This window comes from Daldinia decipiens (genome assembly GCF_022478715.1).
Source record: "Daldinia decipiens strain CBS 113046 unplaced genomic scaffold F4813scaffold_16, whole genome shotgun sequence".
NCBI classification, from domain to species: Eukaryota; Fungi; Ascomycota; class Sordariomycetes; order Xylariales; family Hypoxylaceae; genus Daldinia; species Daldinia decipiens.
Genome location: NW_026054559.1, coordinates 605,838 through 628,386, shown reverse-complemented (window position 1 = coordinate 628,386; position 22,549 = coordinate 605,838). Strand labels below are relative to the sequence as shown.

Genomic DNA, 22,549 nt, shown 5'->3' with positions numbered 1-22,549 from the left:
CAAGCATGTATAACAGTCGCCGCTGGCGCGATATCTCAGTAGAGGTGAAACCTTCACCCTTCAACTTGGCGGTAAGGGTGTCATTTCCGTGAGAACCCAGTCCAAGACTGACTCGATTCCCTTGCTCAGTTTAGGTAGCCAGGTAAGGGCAGGCAACCGGCAAGATCTAGTCGGCCAATGCCCCCGTTCGACATATTTTTTGAGAAATTCGATACCGCCGTCGAAATATTAATTCTCTAAATGATTATGGCCGAAATGGAAGTTGCGGACTTCGCATGCTATAAATGCTAGCCTCATAACGCCAAGGTCGTCATCGTTGGTATGTTGGGCCACAAAGCGATGAGCGATCATCTACTTCTATTCGCTCCAACCCTTACAACGCTATCCTTAGTTACCAGCAGAATGCTTTAGGTAGTTAAAGCGCAGCACCCTTTAGGATGCGGTCGTCGTTTACGCAGACAGGAAGAGTAATCCGTTTACTGTCTACTACTCTTAGGTACATATACGTATGACATGTTGTGGCGGTGCTGGTTTATAAACACGCCCCTGCTTTTTAGGTAGTTACGCTATTTGTTACTTGGTAAGTACGGATGACTTTTTCAAAGTTTAGGTTGTCTATACCTACATAAGGCGCCCCTGTTAGGCCCGTCACGCACAGACCATTCTTAGAGGCAGCTGCTCACCTATTTAAGACATGTATTGTATTTTATCCTATCCTTTTTAACAGGTACGATGTCTTCGCTTAAAAGCAAATATACTATGATCAAAAGTTATCATTTTATAAATGACTGTGCCGAAAGTTATGTGGTACTTTATCATACATTCAAATTGACCGTTTTGTTGGGGTATTAAGTACCTTAAAGTATAAAAGTAGAGTTTTATATACATTCACTTTTAAGCTGCCAGGTGTCAGAGAATCATGGTCAGGATCCAGTGTCAGAACTGACAGGGGCGCCTGATAGTCAAAAAACCTTTGAAAGGGTCATCCGTACCTGGGTTAGGTTATCTTACATAACCTTATGTAATTACCACAATTGTACAATATTGTTCGAAGTATGCATTTTATGTTGAAACCGGAGTAGGTACCTAACCTAGTGATTTTCGGAAGAAGGTCCCCAAAAGCCCCACCACTGCGACACCAATACCTTCCGCTTCATCACAAATGCTTGTGCAAAAAAAAGGCTTTCCTTTGAAACCAAACGCCGACCTAAAAAAAAATCCGACTTTTGCCTGGCGCAAAGTCATATTAAATTCCTTACCGAAGACGAACGCTTGTAATAGTTAGTCTATTCTGACTATTTATATCCCTTTGTCATTCTATCGTCGTTACTCATTCTTTCTGCGACTAGCGATCGGCTGCGACTGCCCCTCCTCTCTCCGTTCGCCTATTCCGTAATATCCTCACCACTCACGCTCACCTTCCCAACTGCTATCCCACGAAAGGGGAAATTGCGCACAGCCTAAGGTCGCCTGACTTAAGGTTTGTTGTTATTCTTTCCTCAGAGACCGAGCTTCTACTCTCCTACCTGGAATATTACAATATAAATTACAAATTGCAAATCCATCAACCGTACACATCCTAAATCCGAAACTTAACCCTCTTTCTACGCCGAATTTGTTTCTTCGGTACTCTTCTCGCCATTCAAAATGTCGGAACAGGTCGATCTCACCACCATCCCCATCTCCCCTGAAGGCGAGAGTCCAAGGGCAGAAGAGCCTGATAGCGGCAAGTTGGTCACTGTCTTCCATGACAAGGACAACTTCAACGTCAAGCACCCTCTTCAGAACAAATGGACATTGTGGTTTACTAAACCCTCGAGCGGCAAGGTTAGTCTGCTTTATTATATACGCATCCTAAACTGAGTATTAATTTTTCAAATAGGGAGATAACTGGAATGACCTGCTCAAGGAGGTCATTACATTCAATTCGGTCGAGGAGTTCTGGGGTATCTACGTAAGTCGTCCTTGTAGTGGCTTAATCTAATTCATGCCTGATTGTCTTGTAGAATAATATCGCACCGGTTTCCGAATTGGCCCTGAAATCCGACTACCACTTATTCAAAGAAGGCGTGCGACCGGAGTGGGAAGACCCTCAGAACAAGCACGGCGGCAAATGGTCGTATCAGTTTAAGGATAAGCGTAACGTCGACATTAATGACCTATGGCTGCATACGATGCTGGCTGCAATCGGAGAGACCCTCGAGGAAGAGGACGATGGTGAGGTCATGGGTGTTGTCGTCAACGTTCGTAAGGCTTTCTACCGTATTGGTGTTTGGACTCGAACCATCGGCAAGAGCATTCCGGGCCGTGGCGATGGCGATGTATCTGGCGGTAAGGGTCGATCTGTCGAAAAGGGTCAGAAGATTCTGCTGGCCATTGGCAAGAAGTTCAAGGAGATCCTAAAGCTACCCGCTAACGAGATTGTCGAATTTTCTGGTCACACCGATTCAGCTCACAGTGGTAGTACTCGAGCTAAGGCCAAATTCACCGTCTAAACTGTTATATGCCATCTTGACAGATATTCCAATACTGGATGCTGTTGAAATGATCTGCAATTTTGATATCGGGAGTCGATAACGCCTTGATAGAAGTGATACTAGAGGAAGGGGTCGAGTGCGTCCGCCGGTCATCTGGTACTAGCTACTGGTACGGGGTGAGTTATGGTTAGTGAATTAAAGGAGGGTTAGATTGCCGGCGGCGGCAGTCTATCATTCATCGATACTATGCAGCATGCTCTTCGGCTGACTGGTACTGGGTGGCAAGCGATGAAGGAATGGAGTAAAGGTTGCTCATGACCCGTCATGTTTTTCTATCCATGTAGCGCGATTGGCATTCTCTTTCCCGCAGATAGAATGCAATATCACACGAATGAATTAAGAACAGCAACCGTTGTAATAGCGAAGCATACAATTTGACGTCAAACTGCCTGGCTGACTGGCTGACATTCACAACTGATCTAGCAAGATATATTGTTGAATGGTAACCAAGGAATAGTCAATATTGGTAGGTTTCTGTCCTAGGGTGGCGAGCGAGCCGCATTGATTCTAACTCTACTGATAGAGAGACCAGCCGTCTCGAAAACGACCAAGGGGAAAAGGAAAGAATTCCCTATATACAAATAGGTCGTCGGAGAGGATACAACATATAGACATGAAATTCCCGCATGAATCGAAAAACCCACCACCCGTCCAATCACATGTGCAGAAGCACGCAGCTGCGTTTCATTTCGTCCCTCGCTTCGCCCATTCCAGTTTCTCATTCAGCTGCTTCGTTGGTTGATTCCATATCCCTTTGCATGTTGAAACGGGCTTCGTATCGTCTTTTTCATATTGGAATCGCATGGGCCCACCCTCTCTCTTACTTTCTTTCGTTTTGATCTTCCTGGGATATTGACACTACGGAACCTCCAGAGTAGAACATGCACATAGCGTGCATCATGATATCATATCCAAAATCTCAGGTGCATCTTATTTCCCCTCCTCGCCCATCTTTTCCCAAGATATTCCATCCCGTCCTTACAGCTCATCCCCGCTAAAGTCATCTAGGAATACTTCCCGTAGCAAATTCTTCTTGTTAATCTTTCCCATGGCATTTCGCGGAATATGTTCGACCACCCTGAGTACTTGCGGGATCTTATAATTCGCTAGTCGTCCCTTTAGAGCTCGCCGCATGTCAAGGGGTCGCCAGGCGGGTCGTTCGCGCAGGTGTTCAGGGGAGTGAATGATGACGGCGCCGACTTTCTGTCCCCATTTTCCCGAAGGTACTGCAACTACTGCTGCCTCGGCAATTTCGGGTAGGGAGAGCAACTCACGCTCGACTTCGAGGGCGGATACTTTCTCGCCGCCGGACTTGATGATATCGGCGCTTTGTCGGCCGAGAATGAAGTACATAGGCCCGCGGGCCCATTCACCGCTCGTGCCGTGACCGGCCTCGGGCACAGGGCGCCGAACCGCTACATCTCCGGTCTTGAACCATGGGCCCTTGCCGTCATCCGAGGGGATGAATTCTTTGGATGTGGCAGTCGGGTTGGCCCAGTATTCTCGGAATACATTGGCGCCGCGGAGCTGAATTTCGCCCGATCGCTCCTTTTCAGGAACGGGCTCGGTAGGATCGAGGTCCTCGATGATGATGCCTGTCTCATTGTCCACGAGTCGAGCTTCTACGCCGGGGAGAGGCCATCCGACGCTACCGTCGACACGGTCGCCATAGTCGAGACCGCAGGACAGCGCCATGCCTACCTCTGTCATACCGTACCGCTCGAGCAGCACGTTACCGCGGCTGAGATCTTTCCAGGCACGCTTGACGGGTGTCGGAAGGGCTGCTGATCCGGAGATCGATACGCGCATGTGTTCTGGGCTAATAGCGATACGACCGGCTTCGGCAATGGCTGGAGGTAGTGTCTTGTGAGTCGAGAGCAGACGCGTATACACTGTAGGCACGACGGTGAAGAACGTGATCTTGACGCGAGACAAGTTCTTATACTTTTCTTCGTTGACCGGCTCGGTGATAGCAGCGGGGGCAGTGGGCTTCTGCGGCTCGGGTTGCTTGACAAAGGTGGTCGCTTCTACGACCGGAGTATTACGGCCGCTTGTCGACGTGATGGGAGTGTCGAATCCGTTGGCTGATAGAGCTGGCGAGGGAGCGACACCACTGGTCTGCTGCGATATGATATGATTAATGCCATTTGTCAATGCAGCTGGTTGGCTAGGCTGACTTATCTTCGCGGCAAGGTTGCTAACCTCAGCTGCGAGATGGTTAATGACCGCTGCTAGACGGCTGATTTCTGAAGAAATGGGATTGCCAAATCCATTCAGTTCTGGGGCTGGAGTGGCAGTGCCATTTGTTTCCGTAATGGGGGTGATATTGCCGTTCGCCTCGCCAACTGCTGGGTGAAATCCATTTGTCTTCACTAGTTGGGGGATACCATTAGGGAGGCTACTGGGTTTGACAAAGCCATTTGCCTTGACGAACTGGGGTACGCTATTCGCAATACCATTTTCCTTCACGACTTCTTTCGCAGCTTCTTTAACCTCGTGAGCTACACCATTCGGCTTGGCAATAGCAGCAGCAACTTGCGGCGAATTCACGAATGGTGTTGCGAAACGTCGCCAAACCGTGTCGGCATTAAAAGGGAAGAGGAACTCGATGCTACTACCGGCGAAAAGTGGAGTGAGCAATGCGTTGACGGTGCCGTGGATGTGGTGGAGAGGGAGCACATGTAGCAGTCGGTCCGATGGTGTATATTTCCACGCCTCAATCAGGGCACGGGCCTGAGCAGTGAGCGCAGTCCCTGGCAGTAGTACTCCTTTTGGTCGATTAGTTGTGCCGGATGTGTATAGCATCATTCCAGCGCCTTCTGCATCGTCATCGTCATCGTCCGTAAGCGTAACCGACTCGAACGTTTCCGAGATTGCGCCGAGGTGCTTCGGCAACTCGACGGGAGTTGGTGATGGCGCGACATCGAGTTCCTTACTTGGAGTAGTGAGGACTTCATCAACCTTCGCGGCATACTTCGGCGAGTGTAGCAAAAGGATAGCCTGCGATTGGGACAGGATATATTGCAGTTCGGGTGCCGGGAATGGCGGGGATAGTGGCAAAGCAATAGCATGCGCCGCAAGGATAGCGAGGTATGTGACTAAACAATGCGAGTCAGTAACTAGTCCTATACGAAGTCCCGGCAATTATGGCGGCTGAATAGCTCATACCAACATAGTCGTAGCTGTTCTCTATAAGAAAGGCAACCCGTTCGCCCCGGATGTCCGACTTGCCGGCGGCATCGAGTATTCGGTCGCGCACACGACTCACGTCCGGGAGTAGTTCGCCATACTTGAATGTCCGGCGGGACAGGCAGTGGACGACGGCGGTGGACTGCGGATTATGGCTAGCGATGGCTTCGAAGATAGGTAGCTTAGGGAGGGTTAGAGTGGAAGCCATCCTGACATGCGTGGTGTATTTGCCAAAGAGGGGGGATGAGCGATCTGACAAGGGACACGAGGGACGTGGGACGAAACTATGGGTATATATAGACGTAGCACCAGATGCAATAAAACAAGGACTCAAAGAATGCGTGGCTGAAATATACTTAAACAGCTGAGATGACGACGGAGCATTAACAACCAAACGAAGCCCAGTACAACTCAATCGCATCACGGGGGTGTAAGGAGGGGAGTTATAAGGAATAAGTACTTTGACAGCCGCCTCTCTCTATCCTCTCGGGCATAATACCACCCCCATGCAAACCCCTCAGAATAGGCAGGAGGATGAGCCGGAGGATGGACTGGGGGAATACGGCAGTGTGTACATATGGGTATTTGAAATACCAAGAACTCGCAAGCAGGGGTGAATAGATGGGATAGATAGGATACATAGATTCCTGTAAGTCGGCTCAGTCAAATCCGACATAGGTGCTTGAAGTCGTCAGAGGGTGGCATGGAATTTTGGTATATTCGTATTGTGCCGGTCCAGCAATTGGGTACCGTGCATAATAACCCTTCTAGACTCTTCGGGCATGATAAACTCGAATATGTCCGAGATCCCCAGTGATAAAACCAAGCAGCCCTGGCATAAAAGCAGACTAAGAATAAAAAGCTTACAGAAAGTGGAACATTGGAATTGTTTGTTGAGAATCTCGGGGTCGCTTTTTTTGCCGTAGATGTTTCTTATTGGCCAATTAATTCTAGCAACTCTTCGTTCTTGCCGGTCCGCATCGGCCGGCTGAAAATATCCTAGTCTCACCCCACTGTTCAAGGCCAGGTAGGTACTCAGGTATGTACATAGGTACCTATGTATATGCGCGAACCTGGATGAGTTAGGTAAACCCGGGCCTCTACATACATGTACATACGTACCTAGGCTAGGTACGTACCTGCTTAATGCAGATATCTTCCATCTTTTATCATTCGTCAGCCTATAACCCTTACTAACACCCTACCCATCCATTTTAGTCAACGCCATATCTGATCGGGAATTTAAAAGGTTCGATCCTTGGGCTTCGAAGGGAGAAAACCAGGCCAAAGGATAAGAAGGGGTAACCTTACATCTCAACCCTACATCTTACCATACATATATGTTGCAGCGACACGTGCGAGCCTGGACCGGCAGGGTAACCAGACAGCTTTCCATTATGGCATCATCCGGGGCGTCGAATACGCCGGTGGAGGACACCATTCGGGCAAAGGTAAATGCACACTCAGCTTCGGGGCCCCGAATGAGTATAATATAGTAAGCTGTCGTACTAATCTGAACTCGCGTTGGCCCCTCTCGCACTTAGATCACCGAAGCCCTCAAACCTTCTAGACTGGAGATCTTTAACGACTCTGCCAACCATTCTCACCACAAGGCTATGGTGGGTAACACTTCCAAGGAGACACATTTCAGACTGGTTATCACCTCCGATGCCTTCAAGTCCAAGATGCAGCCGGCCCGCCATCGCATTATTTACCAGCTTCTAGGCGACGAGATGGCTCGGGAAGGCGGCATTCACGCGCTACAGCTGCGTACTATGACCCCTGAGGAGGAGCAGAAGTGGCAGGAGAAGCAGCAGCAGTAGGGCGCTACTAGGTAGTATTGCTGAGTCTAGCTGAGGCTAAAATCTGAGGCGTGGAGATGATTGATATGTACGATACTGGTGTACATATGAAAGGGGTTCTCTAGCTTGACTCACCAATCGCAGTATGTACAGCTGCTCAATACATGACGATTAATAATTTCGCGAAAATGTTCTTTGATAACTGAGGTAATAAATACGAGGCATAATTAACCTAGCTGATGAGCTCTACAGCTTCATGATTCACATATGCTTTACATCTGATTCTCTTATCTTATTTCTCAGCACTTGTTAGTATCGCATAGGAAATAATGTCTATACCAAAATAATTACAGAAGTCACAGTGTTAAGATTCACATGTAAGTATGTAGATAAACACCGATTTACTATTAAGGCCTATCTAACGGTCTAGTTTACCTCGTGACGAATATACCTTACTATATTTCATAGTCAGGAATTGGAGTCAACTATCGTCTAATATGTAGTTGGTAGTAGTAATATTATGGCAAGGTAGTACCTACACACTGAGTGTCTCACGTAAAATTCTCTAAGGGATATGTAATACCTGTCTTCCAGACACGTAAATAATCGTAAATCAGGGTATCTCAAGCTCGCGATATACGCACAAGTACCCCTGAAACTCCGTAAGTCAACAAACCGTAGAACATGTCAGCATTTCCCAGTTTACACGGTTTACTAATATTGTACAACTTTTGTACGCCGATTTCTATTCTCTCTGGGCAGACGTCGGAGTATTGCTCACAGGCGCCGAGCTCGCAATGCTGTCCTTTTCCCACTTATGCCGCCTCTTTAAGAACTTTTTGAACGATTCGCTTCTCTTCTTCGGGTCGTCGGCGTATTTCCTCTTTCTCTCCGCTGTAGAACTAGGCGTGGGAGAACCTCGAGCTGAACTATTAGGGACTCCAGGCTTCGCAGCGGCTGTATTAATCCCGGAGTCGGGTCCAGCTAGGGAGTTGACTGATACCCTCTTAGGCGAGGAAGAATTGAGCGCTTCGCTTGATTTCCTCTTGTAACGAGATACTTCGGAGAAGGATCGCGTAAGACCCTTAGTTTTAATTGGCTTTGGACCGATCTCTCCTATCGATTGGTTGACTGGGATGACTTTTTTGTGATGTGACTTCAGTGGTGTGGATGTAGCCGCTAAGGATATATCATTAGATGCACTTTTAGTCAACTCTACTGCTGGAATATCTTGGCCTTCTCCGCTAGGCATGGCATCTACCGTAACAGCAAATTCTGGCGACAATGTGTGACCTTTTGCCAGAAGAGTAGCATCAGGAGTGCTCGTTGGGCCTTGTGACTGTCCTGATGATAGGCCCAGGAGACTTCGAGCTGAGCTCAGCTCATCTGGATAAGAATTAAGAGTTGACTCGAGATTTTGTTTTATGATAATTCGCGATGTAAATACCGGATCATCGTCAATCTGGTTATACCAGTCAATGGCGTTTAACGCCTTCACGGGGGGCTCGGCATTATCGCATTCTTGAACATACGGTAGATAACCTTCATGCCACGCTCGAATAAAATCATCGTACAATGACGTTCGTATCCTTCGCTGTTGGAGCTGTATGTACATACAAGCAGTCACAAAGTCACTGATGCTTCCATTGTAGTTTGGGTACGTTATAGTGTAACGAATAAATGGCGTTTGAGATACCGAATGTGGTTGACTGATGATTGGTGATGCAATTCGAGGAATAGATAGAACAGGTGGCGAAGATCTGAGCTGCGGCGTTGGAGGGCTGTATTCAGGTGAAGGTGGTTGAGTTTGTGGAGAATCCGGGGCTTCAATACCATCGTGGCTAATATGAGGATCCCCGGATGGAGAATTAGGTCGGTTAACTTGCCAAGCAGGAGGACTCCTCCGCGGAACCGCATCCAGGACAGTAGATGGTATAATCGAAGATGGTGGATTGCCCCCTAATTCGGAACTCTGTGCATTAGGAAATGGTGCAACAGCATGCTCTAATCTTGCAACGCCTAGGCTGGGATGAGCTGATACTGGCCTAATCTTTTCCGGGCGATAGAATTCAGGGGCTTCTTTATATATCCGTTGCTTCGGCTTCGTTTTTGATACCATAGACGATTGCTCCAACTGCTCATAGGTACAGGGTACCACTTGAGCAGAAGGGGGCGTGGTGCCCATATGCGCACCTAATTTTCCGAAAGGAAGAACATTGTCGTTAATACCAGTCGGCACCTCAACCTCAAGAGGTTCTTCTTGCTCTTGGCTACTTTGTGGGAAAGGAGGAAGGGCTTGTGGTTTAGACAGAGTAGGTTTCGTAGGCTGAGGAGGGGAGATAGATGGTACTTGTGTGATAAACGGCTGCTGAGGGGTTTCATCACTCGTCCTTTCAGGTATAAATCTGTGATGGTAAGGGCTTGATGACCATGGCTCATTTTGACGCCCCTCATCATCGGTTTCGGCGTCAGGTTCAGAATGAGCAACTTGAGAATACTTTTCATCCTGATCAATTATATCTGCCTGTGCATCAGCTGATGAAATAGCTTCGTCTGACTGTGTTGGCTGTAATTGCCGAGAGTAGCACTCCTTTAGATCCTGTAGTACTTCAGGAGGTACGTTTAGAAAAGGCTTAGAGGATCTGCTGAGAAATTGTGCCCAGGAATTAGAGAGCGCCAAAAGTTTTTGTTGGTCGCTCCCAACTTTGACAAGACACCGATGGATTTTTGTTTGCCCAAGGAGATTTGGCGGAGGTCTAAGTTTGGGGACTAGGTTAGACTGCTTTGCCATCTTGAACTGATGGCTTCAATAGTACTCATGATACTAATGAAGTAAGGTCGCAATATATCTGACGAGGTATTATTATATCTCCTATGTTGGTTTAGCACCCGTTTCCATCGCTAAATCAACGTATTGATTGGAGGCAATAAGTTGGAAGATGAATCGATTAACGCGTTTGACGCGTTAGAGAATTAGACAGTGGAGAATGAGCTATAAAGCGACATGCGAACTCACGTGCTAATGAGTCAGCTGGCGTTGCGGGGTCTTAAAGTCCTTCGAGCTCGGGTTATACAAACTTTCCCAATGAATGTGTTGCCATGCATGAAGTACCTCGGATGTAGTCAACTACATGTACCTTATATATAAAACACACTACGAGGATACGTCAGGCAGCTTGCCGCTGCATTAAATGCTAAAGAGTGGGACCGCAGCTGGATAAAGCTTCCCATGCCCGCCTCTTGCATCACTCTTTCTTATCTACCAGTCTCGGTCCTTTGCAGTTACCAAGATCCTTACTTCGTTGTAAGAAGTAGCTTTGCCCTTTCTTTTTATGGCAGCCGTCGTCATGCATTGCTAGTAGATCGCTTATTAATATTAATCTGTATACCTACCTCATAGGTAAGGCTACCTAGGTAGCCGCTTTCGCTAAGGCCTCTTCCGTTCATGTTGCTTATGCTTCTCAGATATCTAAATGCATGGGCTATCGAGACACCCCGAACCAACTTGCGAGGGAACCTTTCTTCTTCTACACTTATAAGAGCTGTAAATAGAAGCGCGTATTGACAGGAACCCTCAAAGCTGTCAAGGTAAATCAAGAGTGTATAAGCTATCTTCCTCGGTACTGATTAGTATTGGCTTTAGCACCTTGACCAGCTTGACTGCATCGTTCATGTCTCAAATCGATCGCCACCATGTCTGATAAAAAACCACCCCCAACTCCACTCTCTCCCTCGACAGTATCCTCTTCTGCTCCTAAATCTCGCGAGGAATCCATCGCCTCGGTATCTCTTACCTCTCCTCAAATCGACAAAGACCAACTTGCCCAGGCTCTTGACAAAATACATATATCCGCCAAGGAAAAAGATGTCCTAACCACCTTTAACGACTTTGCGCCACCGCCGGAATCTATAGCTACTACAGAAAGCAAAGGAATTGGGAGCGACCTTGTGCAAAATGGCTTGAGTGGACTCTATTCTCGATTTAAAGAGGCTGTTGGGGTTAGTGGGAAGGAAAAATTAGTGGTAAATACAAATACCAAAGAGAATTCCGAATCGATCGATGGGGATACTGCATCGAAGAAGAGCTCGAGCACTACCACCACAGGCCCCAAGCCTTCTACCTCTTTACTGAGAGCCGATACGGGCGCTACATGTTCAACTTTCAACTCATCCCAGTCTGAGCCGATGACTTCTACTATTGCTTCTTCAAGTGCGGCTCCGACTAGCGAAAGCCAATCCCAGCAATCTCAGCAACCCCAGTCGACGATGGCTTCATCCGTTACTAATCTCACTGGGGTTATGACTTCAAAATCTGCCTCATCAAGCCGTCAAAGCATACCGAATATGACAAAAGCGACAGCCGCTGTAGCGCCCGTACATGTCAGTGCTTTCAAAGACGGATCTCGGGGTACGTCAGCCAAGACTGAAGATAGCGCAAGTAGAGGATGCGGAAGGAGTATTAGCAGGTCAAACGATGGGCAACATATTCCGAACCCGGAGTTATCGTCGATCTATGATGCACCCGGAAATAAGCGTGCCTCTAATCTTGACAAGATTGCAATTCCTAGTCATTCGAGGCGAGAGGATGGATTAATTGTAGATGAGCATACCGATACTCCTATTAGTCCTATAAAGAGATCTAATGTTATGCCACCCATTTCTACAGCCCCTAATTCGACTTCGCCGGACTCTTACATACAACCTCAGCCCGCTTTGCTTTCCGCTAAAGATGCCATCAGAAGGCCCGCTCTAATTGACCGGATTAGCTATTCTAGAGCTTCTGGCGATCTTTCTAGATCCTCTTCCTTATCTAGAGGTACAACGGAACATAGCCCCATTAACACATCTGCTCATAACAGTGTTCATCATGAGTCGTTTGCACAAATTCCCTCGGCTCAACGAATACGATCCGGCGAATACAGGATTCCAGGCACGACTACTGACGAGGGCGCTCCGGAAATTGTCAACGCGAAATTAGCTTCCATGCGAAAACAAGTCTTAAGTAAAGATTTCTGGATGGCCGATGAGACTTGCAAGGAATGCTTCCTATGTGGTGCTCCATTTACCGCTTTCCGCCGCAAACATCATTGTCGAACATGCGGCTGCATTTTTGATAGCGGATGTACGTCTATAATCTCTGGCCAGCGATTTGGGGTTCAGGGGACACTCCGTGTATGTAAGCCTTGTTTAGGTATCATCCTCCAAAGACAAGACGGCGCTGCGTCTGACGATTCGGCCGATGATTCATTCCTCCCAGCAATATTCCGTAGTGGTCAATCTAAGCGAGGGTATTCGCCGTTCTCAAAAATGGATCGAGATGATGCTAGTATCTCTGAGAGAACGGACGACCTTGACGATGACAAGAGATCATTAACTGCACCTATGATGGCTATTCCAGTTGCGAGACGCATTGGTGAATCCTCAAACCGCAACTCGGCTGTGTTGGAAATTGGTACTCCACAGCTTAGTAGGCCAAGTTCGTCTAGGTCTTTGAAGTCTAATACCTCAGGCAGACCACAGTCTTCTAGCCATAGACGCCACCATTCGAAGCATAATTTATGGAATCGCCTTAAACCATCCCCAGACCAAAGAGCACCGTTCCGAAAATCCGCAACGGAAGAGGCAAGTAAAAAAACCGGGTTGCATGCTTTTCATGACGACAATGTCATCGATCCAGATTTAGCGCCATTTATGTCGGACGAATCCAGTGGCGACGAACAGATGAGCATTGCGGGGGCTATAGCTGGATCCGAATTTCATGCGTCGCCTGCGACGGATCCTGAGAGGTCGAGTTTGGCATACCTTAATGCCGGGAGGAAACTTAGAACCCGAGCGCAAACGGACAAAAGCATTAGTGGCGTAAGTTTTACTAGCCGTGGCCTGGACGATTTTCATCCAAGATCCTCCAGACGACGAAACATGAGTATTGCTAGTGGACACCACGTTCGCTCTCCTCGACCTAAATCGGCCGTGATAAGGGGTCCAACTGGATCAAATGAGACACTCCCAGCAATTGACACTCCAGGAGGATCCCAGCTGCCACGCCTCACTCGGAGTTCTTCTATGAAAGGGGATAAAGAACCTCGGTTAGAACTTAACCCGGCGAGTTTGTTACACGTCCGGAAGCTCCTGCGACAATTGCTTGAAGATTCCAATGTGCCAAACGTAAGCGCCTGGGAGAAGGCCTTAATGCCAATCCTTTTAAAATGTACTTCATCCGTTGACCCTGATATCGATAGAGGAGATGACATCGATATTCGGCACTACGTCAAGCTCAAAAAGATCCCAGGAGGTAGGCCAAGTGATACTTGCTATGTCTCAGGCGTAATATTTACCAAAAAACTGGCCTTAAAGAGCATGCCACGCCGCATGTCGACCCCTCGTGTTGTTATTGTGTCTTTTCCGATCGAATACCAACGACATCAACAACAATTCATGAGCCTTCAACCTGTTATCGAACAGGAGAGAGAGTTTTTAAAACAGTTAGTGAATAGGATTATAGCCCTCCGCCCTCAGTTGTTGTTAGCCGAGAAGAGTGTCTCAGGTCTTGCGTTACAATTTCTTTCGGACGCGAAAATCTCCGTTGCTTACAACGTGAAGCCTTCCGTGCTCTCGGCTGTTTCGAGATGCCTAGAGACAGAGATTATCTCTTCTGTAGATATGTTGGCGCTTCCTCCGCATCAGTTCCAGACAGGAAAAAGTACAGGTTACGAGGTGAAGACGTTCGTCAATGAGGATATCCCAGGTCGAAAGAAGACGTACATCTTCTTATCTAGCTACCTAGAAGATCTCGGCTGTACCATTGCCCTCAGAGGTGCATCTACGCCTATTCTTGCGAAGCTCAAGCACATAACTGAGTTTATGGTATATGTAGTATATAACCTAAAACTCGAGTCATGTCTGATGCGGGATTCATTTATCCAGATTCCTACAGACGAAGATATATCGAGAGATTCTACTCAAACCACTGATAGCAGTCAGCCATCACTACCTACCAAGGCCGCAATCGACGATGATGCGCAGAAAAGTTTGCTCAGCATAACTCAAGATGAGATACCATCAAGCCAAGAAGATCATTCCCCCGGGAATGCAATTGAAGTATCACAGGACAGCAATGTGCCACAAGATCAGCCTTTATCAATCCAACCAGCCAGCCAGTTAATTTCGCTCCATGAAACGCACTCTCAAGCAGCCCACGAAAGTTCTGTTCCAGAAGATGTTCCTATGCCAACCTTTTATAGTGATATGGTGGCCAAGTATCAAACAAGAATCCTCTCTGTTTCACCGTTCGTCAAATTCGCAAAACCATATCTACTTATGAAAGCTCGAGAGCAGGAAAGAAAGTTGGCTCATTTAAAACGGTTGCGGGATCAAGATGTAATTGAGGAGCGCGTAGACAACGAAAAGTCCAATCCTCCAAAGTTCCAGCTTATTAAACCGCAAATGGTTCTCGAGACAGGCCATAACGCCCCTAGACAAATTATGGAAATTCTTCATGCTGTCCACGATGCTGAATACGACAGGGCTCTCTACAACTATCAGACGCAAACAAGACAATGGGAAAATTACATCAAGGGCAATATTGGGTTTTTCGAGCCCTACGCCCACCAGAACATTGTTGTCCTACATTCTGTCATATGTACTGAAACTAAGATCCCGTGTTCGGAGCCGAATCTGATCGCACTTGGCTTTTACGACGAGCACGTCGATAGAAGCAGCGGTATGGACCCTGATTGTACTTTGGGCCAATACATTGAGGATATCTGCTATGGCGCCGACTCAACCTGCGAAGCGAATGGATGTGATCGCAAATTGTATGAGCATCACCGAACATACGTTCATGGCGAAGCACGAATTACTATATTCATTGAACAAGATACTGGAGGCCGACTCCACGGAGACAATATCATGATGTGGAGCTACTGTAAGCATTGCAAGCGAGAAACTAGCGAAATAGAGATGTCCAGAGGGACCTGGAAGTATTCATTTGGAAAATACCTAGAACTATCATTTTGGAGTAGGGGTACCACGCTAGTAAGAGACGAGGATTTGGGGGGTTGGAACTGTCCTCACGACCACCATCGCGATCATATACGATACTTTGGGTTGAACGGCAAGGTTGTACGCATCCATTACGACCCCATCGACCTCTTAGAAATCATTGTACCTCGAGCCAGAATTACTTGGAATGTTGGGCATGATCTCAACATGAAAAATGAAATATTCACAAATGCTCAAGAGCGTTGGACGCGGTTCACGACGTCTGTCAAATCACGACTGAAAGCAATTAATACCGACAATATCATCCCTGAAAAGGCCGAACCATGTAAGGCAGAAATGGAGCGGTTATCGAAAAGAATACATGATGATCACACCTCACTTATTCGGAAGCTTCAGGACAAATATATGGAATCTAAATATTATGAAGTAATTCCATTTAACATAGTTTTACGAGAGATGCTGGTCAAGGTGGCCGAATGGGATGCTGCTTTTGCCAAGTTTGAAGCTGATTTTCTCCCTTCTGACAAGGATATTCGAAAGCTGACTATGATTCACCTTCGTAAAATGTTCACGGACGAATCAAAGGAATCTCTTAATAGCAATGAAGTCCAAAACGAAGCCACCGATATCACAGACGAAACAGGTACTCAGACAAACATGCCGGAAAGCGACCACAAGCAGGATACTCAACAATCAGAAGCTAATACGGATACTTCTCAGCTTGATGTAATCCAAGAAAAAAACCCACTGGATGTACCGCCTCAGGAAGAAACTCTAGAGAGGATTGAGCCACTGGATCTTGCGACACCGAAATCACCTGTGCCCAGCAGTTCCGCCCCAAGCCAACCGGATAATCACGTCGGTACCCTGGAAGTGTCGGTACCAAATGTCACAGATGCAGTCTCAGCATTATCCCCCGAGCTTGTGCCACGGCTGGCAACAAGCACGGTACCGCCTATGTCACTAACTGAGCAAGTTGAACAACTTCGCCGACGACAGCATTCGTTGGGGCCTGAAAGCACGAGCACGGCAGGATATGTAGGAAACGAGCGGGCTGGGACCGCTGGAGAGTCTCAAAAGACGCCAGAGCGCAGCTCTTCTCGCAGGATAGGATTAAACGTTTCGCCACCGATGGTGCGCGCTATATCACACCCTGTGAATAGTATTCCGACCTTGCCCCGCCTACATTCTACAGTAGGTAAAAAGATGTTTAATACCAACAAGGACAAGGATAAAGACAAGGGACCTTTTACAGAGGTGATAGCCGGAAGCGAACTCCGGAAGGCTGCAACTAGCGAATCCGCTAAGAGTGAGAAGAAGCTTTTTAGTAGTCTCCGGCCGCATCGCAAGGGTAACCAGTCGTCTATTCCCCGTTTTGTTGGAAAGAAAGACTCTAGGGTGTCTACTATTCGTAAACATTTCGAACAGCTCAGTCGTGAATTCGAGAAAGAGCGTGAAAAAGATCGTGAAAAACGAAAACTAAGAATGTCTCATTCGAGGCCTTTCCTCCAGCATTCCACGACTAAAGCTATAGTTGAGGTTTACGAAGACGTGGATGAGGCCGTACAGGAACCAGGTCCTGCCGAGGATGAGCATGCGACCACATCGGGACTAGTTAATCTCAAATTGAAGAATAAATTAGGACTAGAAGGCCCCCCTCCAGGAAATGAGGCTGTTGAAGCACCAACAGAAGACATGCTATTTCCAAAAGATGGTCATCGACGTCAAGATGAAATTGCTATTGAAGGTGAAACTGATGACCAGGCGCACAACAATAGTTTAGGACCTACAGATGATGAGCAAGGGGAAAGCGACACAGAGCATTCGTTGATCGACGGTACGACGCTTGAAGAGATTGCCGAGTCGTTTGACTCTAACGCGGAGATTCCGATAGAACTTCCCAAGCAGGACAAGAACAACTTCATGAAGGTACTGACTACGTTTTGGAATGAACGCTCAGCTAGCCAATGGCCACCGCTAGATTACCCCCTAAATGCAGCTGACCATATTTTTATCGATTCCGACATCATTGTCCGGGAAGATGAGCCAAGCTCGCTCATTGCGTTCGCCTTGAGCTCCGAAGATTATAAGGAGAAGCTTCGCACATTTTATCGCAAGAAGGATGGTGAGAGCGTAGTAGCTTCAGCAGGGACAGATACAGAGGACGACGCACATTCTGAGGTGCACTCAGACATTGGGGAAAATGTCACCGAAAGTCAACTGGAGACCAAACTTGTTCACACTACGAGTTCCCATTACAAGTATCAATTCACCGAAGGGACGGCAAAAATGCTGGTTAAAATCTTCTATGCCGAGCAATTCGACGCTTTACGACGGAAATGCGGCGTCGCTGACCGCATCATTGAGTCTCTGTCTCGGTGTTTAAAATGGGATTCTAAAGGTGGTAAGACAAAGTCAGTTTTCTTGAAGACTCAGGACGACCGGTTGGTAATGAAGGTAAGCAAGCGTGTAAGCTCCATCCTTACGTAGGCGCATGTACTGATTATATTACTAGTCTTTGTCGCCAGTGGAGACAGCTGCTTTTTTGAAGTTTGCACCGGCGTACTTCGGTTTAATGGCGGAGGCGCTTTTCCATGATCTCCCGTCAGTAATTGCCAAGATGCTAGGGTTCTTTCAAGTCATTATAAAAAACCCGGTAACCAACACGGAGATCAAACTGGACTTGCTTCTTATGGAAAACCTATTCTATGATCGGGCTCCTACGAGGATCTTCGACTTGAAGGGTTCGATGAGAAACCGAAAGATCCAGTCAACTGGAGAGCGTAATGAAGTTCTTCTCGACGAGAATATGGTGGACTATATTTATGAATCGCCGCTTTTCGCGAGGGAACACTCGAAGAAAACTTTGCGCGACTCGGTCTGGAACGATACACTATTCTTAGCCCGTCAGAACGTCATGGATTACTCCCTGATGATCGCTGTGGATGAGATAAAGAAAGAGTTAGTTGTAGGTATCATTGACTGCATCCGCACATACACATGGGACAAGAAACTTGAAAGCTGGATCAAGGATCGCGGCTTCGCGGGCGGCGGTCGTAATAAACCAACCGTAACCAGCCCAAAGGAATACAAATCGAGATTCAGAGAGGCTATGGCCAGGTACGCTACTACTCTAACACGTTAAAGAAACTAGACCGTACTGACTTAGAACGGCGTAGATATATCCTTGAAGCACCGAATTGCTGGCACCAGCCTAGTGCGCCGCTCCCAGTGTCGAGACCCCCACGAGCGGAAATGAATGCTGCAAGAAGAGACGAAGTAGCAACGGATGTAGGCGCAACATAGGTATCGCGCCTTCGTAGGTTTACTATAGGATGATCAGAGGGGTGGGTATCTTGTACGGATGGTATATATGACGTTAACCACGAAACGAGTTGATGAGGCGTTTTACAAAAGGTAACTACCTGACCTATAGTATACGGATGGGCATAGGGCAGCATGATATCCTCAATACGGGGATAGCGAGACGTGGATAAACGAAAGCAGTTCGAGACAAGAGCGTGAAAGGTTGCTCTTTATCTTTTGATAGCGAATACCCATTTTAATACTTTAGGTACCTTTTTGACTTTTGGTGCTGTATTCCTGGTAAAGTTGGGTAGTCCATGTCGTACCTACGTTAAAGCCCATGATATGCAATCATCAAAGTTGAAGTGAACGTGGTGTTCTATCTAAGTACTACCTAGGTACTAATAAAACAGCGATTAGGTACCTAGGTACCTAAATCTATAAGGCCATTACATTAATGTGGAACATGACATAGGTACCTAAATAGGAATTTAGGTAAGTTAGGTACCTAAGGTTAGGTATTGTACAATACAATACCTAGATGGACCGCTATAGCTGAGTGGCAGCTGGGTATCCGAGGCTTAGAGCCCCACAGACGCTAACATCTGCTGACTTTATTTGGTGGCGGTCTGCTATCCACGGTTTAGCAGTTCAGCTATCTCAACTTAAAAACTAACATTTTGAACTTTGGCTGACAGGTAGGTACGAATTGTATTCAACACGTCAACACGGCTACATACCTTATGCAGTCTTCAATTTTCACTTTTCACACCACAAGTAATCATGGTATGAAGTAACCTTACCGTTGTTTTTCACCAGGAGCAAAATAAGATGATGGGAAACTCAGCCATAATAGATTATCATACGCCACCGCCGTTATGTCGATAGACCTGAATTGGGAGACGCTGACGGGCGGGCCGGACGGTGCCGCACTCGCGGAACACATCCGCGATTTCATTCACACCAAATTTCAGGCCGTTCCCCTACCGCGTTTTATCAAATCCGTCAAAGTCCACGACTTCGCCTTTGGTACCATACCACCAAATGTGGTGCTGAAGGACATATGCGACCCACTACCAGACTTCTATGAGGAAAATTCAGATGCGTCAGACGAAGATGATGAGGAGGATGAGAGTCTTGTGCAGGATGATGAGAGAGGAAGACATGGGCATTCGGAGGAGATATCCGAAGCAATTAGAGCCGCCGAGCGTAAGAGGAGAGCGGATCAGATTCGGAGATTAGAGGGAAGGGGTGGGAGCGGGCGCAGGGGTGGTGAGGGCGAAAGTGGAACGACCGCCTATCATCCCGAAGGTCTATATCCGCCTCATATCCACGTCGCTGGTTTAAGGAGCGCCCCTGGCACTCCCGATATAGGCAACCCCTTCCTAGGACTCGGCGTTCCCACGCCCGGCGTGCCTGGCGGTACCGCAAATATGCACTACTTCCAGTCAAAGCTCGCGACTACTTGGTCCGGCACGCAGACGCCGTTAGCGGCCGTCGCCGGAGCGCAACACTTGAGCGGTTGGCTGGAGATGGGTAGCCTACATACACCTCCATCAGAGAGATACTCGCGAAGTCGCGATCACAGCAGACAGCCTTCACAGGGCTCTGCTTCTATACCAGATTACCCTCCAGTTCCATCCCCTACCCTACCCCCAACCTCGCTCTCGCCGATGCCGCACCCGCTCCGGGAGAAACATAGTGTGTCAACTCTCGCACCAACATCGGCCGGTCCGTCACGACCGCCTACGAGAGACAGGATGACGAGCGCGACACATATGACAGGTTTGCCTCGGCCTAATCGCAGCCCCGACGGCAAAGGGGCGCGCGAAGGATCCTCGGAGGAGGAGGAAGAGGCGCCTAAGAAGTTTCGGGAGCCCAGGATAGACGATCTACAAGCTGTATTCCGCATCAAATACGCAGGTGATGTGAAGCTGATGTTGACCGCTGAGATCCTGCTCGACTACCCGATGCCGAGCTTCGTAGGGATTCCGGTAAAGCTGAATATCACGGGGCTTACGTTCGACGGGGTCGGCGTCGTCGCATATATTAGGAAACGGGTGCACTTCTGTTTTTTAAGCCCCGAAGATGCCCTTGCTGCCGTGGGGCAGGATGACGACAATGGTGGAGATGGAGACGAGCAGGGTATAGGAACTGCCGGCAGCGCGCGGAAAGGTAGGCTTGGAAGTTTGCTACAGGAGGTTAGGGTGGAGAGTGAAATTGGACAAAGAGAAGGGACGAAGCAGAGCTTGAAAAACGTCGGTAAGGTCGAGAAATTTGTTCTTGAACAGGTCAGGCGGATATTCGAGGAAGAGTTCGTGTATCCTAGTTTCTGGACATTTTTGGTCTAGGGACATTAACTAATGTAGATTTACGACTCTCTTCTCTATGATTGAAGAGAGCATTCATAGACTATTTCGAATACACGACACTCAAGGTAGACTGGAGGTTTGTACAATGGCAGCGTAAATAAAAGACAACGAGACTCATATCAGTAGATGGAGAAGCTGGCGCAACTAACGCTACTAGCACGGTACTGTCTGAACCATATCTAGGTACCTAACATAACCTATTGCACATTGGGTACATTTCTCTGGCCCAAGAATCCTATTCTCTCAGATAGGTCCTTACTGTCCAGCTCCCTGGTTGCTAGACTGTCCCTCGGCCTGGCGCGCTTGGCATAGCGGCTTATGTCGCTTGGTCCAGTCCTGCTTCTGGCATTCCTTAGAGCAGTAGAAAACGGATTGGCATGCACCGCAGGCTTTCAGATCTTTTTGAGTGAACGTTCGACTATGGGGGCACTGCAGGGTATATGATTAGTTTACCACGTTTATGAATCCTATATTCAGGGTGGTGGGTGATGGGTGATGGGTGATGGGTGATGGGAATATATAAACTTACGTAGTAGAATCCGCACACCATCTGCTCTCCCGAGCCTCTAATGCGTATCTCCCTAGCCTCGGCGAATCTGCCCTGGGCCTCCCGCAGCTGGCCGATGTTGTCACGGGTCACTGCCGCATCCAGAACCGGGCCTCCTCCTTCTCGGACCCGCAGCGCCTTTTGGAAGGCTTCGTCTGCTTCTTCCAATCTTCCCGCGCGCAGCAGGCCTTCGCCCATGCCGTTGTAGCTGATGGCAGCCTGGATGGAGTCTGCGGGGTGGAAGCGCAGCTTGGATTCGAGAGCTTTCTTGTGCAGCTCGACGGACTCTTCAAATCGGCCCTCTTTCATGGCGGTGCAGGCGTTATTAGAATAGTCGACGCCGTGGAAGGTTGCATCCTGCCATGCCCTCAAGTTGAGGGTAGGGTCGGTGGGATCGGGTGGTGGATGAAAATAGGATTGAGCCATGTTGGCGGATGATGGTTTCTTGGGGTTTGGTTAGGGTGAATCAGGAAAGATGAAAATATTGGATAGGAGAGAGGTGCCTACCTGGGTATTTATGTTGAAGGTCTGTGAATTTCTTTTCCTAGGTAGATGAAGCTTCACGGAAAAGTGCTGTTAGTTAGTGAGGAATGAAGTAGTAAGAACAGCGCGTTTGTAGATGGCCTCCACACTGCTTATCGTCTCTTTAATTTAAGTGATAGAGTAATTGTGAGTCATCTATTGATACCGTTTATATTGATCGATTTGAAAGATAGCTTTTTGTATTATTTATGCTATCAATCTACCTTAAAGGTACGTAGGTAAACTTGACGCAAGCACCCTACGCATTAATTA

The 22,549-nt window shown here is 47.7% G+C and overlaps 7 protein-coding genes across 7 annotated transcripts; 4 read left to right on the top strand and 3 right to left on the bottom strand.

Annotated features, from left to right (window-relative positions):
* The first annotated feature begins 1,093 nt into the window (after positions 1-1,093).
* Positions 1,094-2,971, top strand: F4813DRAFT_359489 (eukaryotic translation initiation factor 4E). Its single transcript, XM_049243343.1, has 3 exons — positions 1,094-1,827; positions 1,883-1,954; positions 2,007-2,971. Exons 1-3 carry the CDS (start codon positions 1,648-1,650, stop codon positions 2,493-2,495), a joined length of 741 nt encoding a protein of 246 aa, XP_049099728.1. The 5' UTR covers positions 1,094-1,647; the 3' UTR covers positions 2,496-2,971.
* Positions 2,972-6,605, bottom strand: F4813DRAFT_359487 (acetyl-CoA synthetase-like protein). The gene is made up of 2 exons (XM_049243342.1): positions 5,706-6,605; positions 2,972-5,635 (listed from the first exon to the last, which is right to left on the bottom strand). The coding sequence occupies exons 1-2, from the start codon at positions 6,145-6,147 to the stop codon at positions 3,516-3,518; spliced, it is 2,562 nt and encodes an 853-aa protein (XP_049099727.1). The 5' UTR covers positions 6,148-6,605; the 3' UTR covers positions 2,972-3,515.
* Positions 6,606-6,874: 269 nt separating this feature from the next.
* F4813DRAFT_359483 (bola-like protein) lies at positions 6,875-7,841 on the top strand. Its single transcript, XM_049243341.1, has 2 exons — positions 6,875-7,177; positions 7,271-7,841. Exons 1-2 carry the CDS (start codon positions 7,067-7,069, stop codon positions 7,547-7,549), a joined length of 390 nt encoding a protein of 129 aa, XP_049099726.1. The 5' UTR covers positions 6,875-7,066; the 3' UTR covers positions 7,550-7,841.
* An 81-nt stretch (positions 7,842-7,922) lies between these two features.
* Positions 7,923-10,498, bottom strand: F4813DRAFT_359476 (uncharacterized protein). Its single transcript, XM_049243340.1, has one exon. The coding sequence runs from the start codon at positions 10,317-10,319 to the stop codon at positions 8,274-8,276; it is 2,046 nt and encodes a 681-aa protein (XP_049099725.1). The 5' UTR covers positions 10,320-10,498; the 3' UTR covers positions 7,923-8,273.
* A 582-nt stretch (positions 10,499-11,080) lies between these two features.
* On the top strand, positions 11,081-19,210 carry F4813DRAFT_72983 (uncharacterized protein). Its single transcript, XM_049248837.1, has 4 exons — positions 11,081-11,116; positions 11,172-17,986; positions 18,045-18,649; positions 18,709-19,210. Exons 2-4 carry the CDS (start codon positions 11,222-11,224, stop codon positions 18,833-18,835), a joined length of 7,497 nt encoding a protein of 2,498 aa, XP_049099724.1. The 5' UTR covers positions 11,081-11,116; positions 11,172-11,221; the 3' UTR covers positions 18,836-19,210.
* A 173-nt stretch (positions 19,211-19,383) lies between these two features.
* On the top strand, positions 19,384-21,319 carry F4813DRAFT_359472 (uncharacterized protein). Its single transcript, XM_049243339.1, has one exon. It carries the CDS (start codon positions 19,714-19,716, stop codon positions 21,184-21,186), a length of 1,473 nt encoding a protein of 490 aa, XP_049099723.1. The 5' UTR covers positions 19,384-19,713; the 3' UTR covers positions 21,187-21,319.
* On the bottom strand, positions 21,320-22,284 carry F4813DRAFT_359471 (uncharacterized protein). The gene is made up of 2 exons (XM_049243338.1): positions 21,737-22,284; positions 21,320-21,636 (listed from the first exon to the last, which is right to left on the bottom strand). The coding sequence occupies exons 1-2, from the start codon at positions 22,178-22,180 to the stop codon at positions 21,463-21,465; spliced, it is 618 nt and encodes a 205-aa protein (XP_049099722.1). The 5' UTR covers positions 22,181-22,284; the 3' UTR covers positions 21,320-21,462.
* Between the last annotated feature and the right edge of the window lie 265 nt (positions 22,285-22,549).

What these genes read in the sequence shown, in the direction of transcription:
- F4813DRAFT_359483 (XM_049243341.1), top strand. Translation starts at nt 7,067, where the DNA reads ATGTTGCAGCGACACGTGCGAGCCTGGACCGGCAGGGTAACCAGACAG. An exon ending in AGGACACCATTCGGGCAAAG is followed by an intron (nt 7,178 to 7,270) that starts GTAAATGCACAC and finishes TCTCGCACTTAG; the next exon opens with ATCACCGAAGCCCTCAAACC.
- F4813DRAFT_72983 (XM_049248837.1), top strand. Translation starts at nt 11,222, where the DNA reads ATGTCTGATAAAAAACCACCCCCAACTCCACTCTCTCCCTCGACAGTA. An exon ending in ACGACCGGTTGGTAATGAAG is followed by an intron (nt 17,987 to 18,044) that starts GTAAGCAAGCGT and finishes TTATATTACTAG; the next exon opens with TCTTTGTCGCCAGTGGAGAC. An exon ending in TTCAGAGAGGCTATGGCCAG is followed by an intron (nt 18,650 to 18,708) that starts GTACGCTACTAC and finishes AGAACGGCGTAG; the next exon opens with ATATATCCTTGAAGCACCGA.
- F4813DRAFT_359487 (XM_049243342.1), bottom strand. Translation starts at nt 6,147, where the DNA reads ATGCGATTGAGTTGTACTGGGCTTCGTTTGGTTGTTAATGCTCCGTCG. An exon ending in GAACAGCTACGACTATGTTG is followed by an intron (nt 5,636 to 5,705) that starts GTATGAGCTATT and finishes CGCATTGTTTAG; the next exon opens with TCACATACCTCGCTATCCTT.
- F4813DRAFT_359476 (XM_049243340.1), bottom strand. Translation starts at nt 10,319, where the DNA reads ATGGCAAAGCAGTCTAACCTAGTCCCCAAACTTAGACCTCCGCCAAAT.
- F4813DRAFT_359489 (XM_049243343.1), top strand. Translation starts at nt 1,648, where the DNA reads ATGTCGGAACAGGTCGATCTCACCACCATCCCCATCTCCCCTGAAGGC. An exon ending in CTAAACCCTCGAGCGGCAAG is followed by an intron (nt 1,828 to 1,882) that starts GTTAGTCTGCTT and finishes TTTTTCAAATAG; the next exon opens with GGAGATAACTGGAATGACCT. An exon ending in AGGAGTTCTGGGGTATCTAC is followed by an intron (nt 1,955 to 2,006) that starts GTAAGTCGTCCT and finishes ATTGTCTTGTAG; the next exon opens with AATAATATCGCACCGGTTTC.
- F4813DRAFT_359472 (XM_049243339.1), top strand. Translation starts at nt 19,714, where the DNA reads ATGTCGATAGACCTGAATTGGGAGACGCTGACGGGCGGGCCGGACGGT.
- F4813DRAFT_359471 (XM_049243338.1), bottom strand. Translation starts at nt 22,180, where the DNA reads ATGGCTCAATCCTATTTTCATCCACCACCCGATCCCACCGACCCTACC. An exon ending in TGGTGTGCGGATTCTACTAC is followed by an intron (nt 21,637 to 21,736) that starts GTAAGTTTATAT and finishes TATACCCTGCAG; the next exon opens with TGCCCCCATAGTCGAACGTT.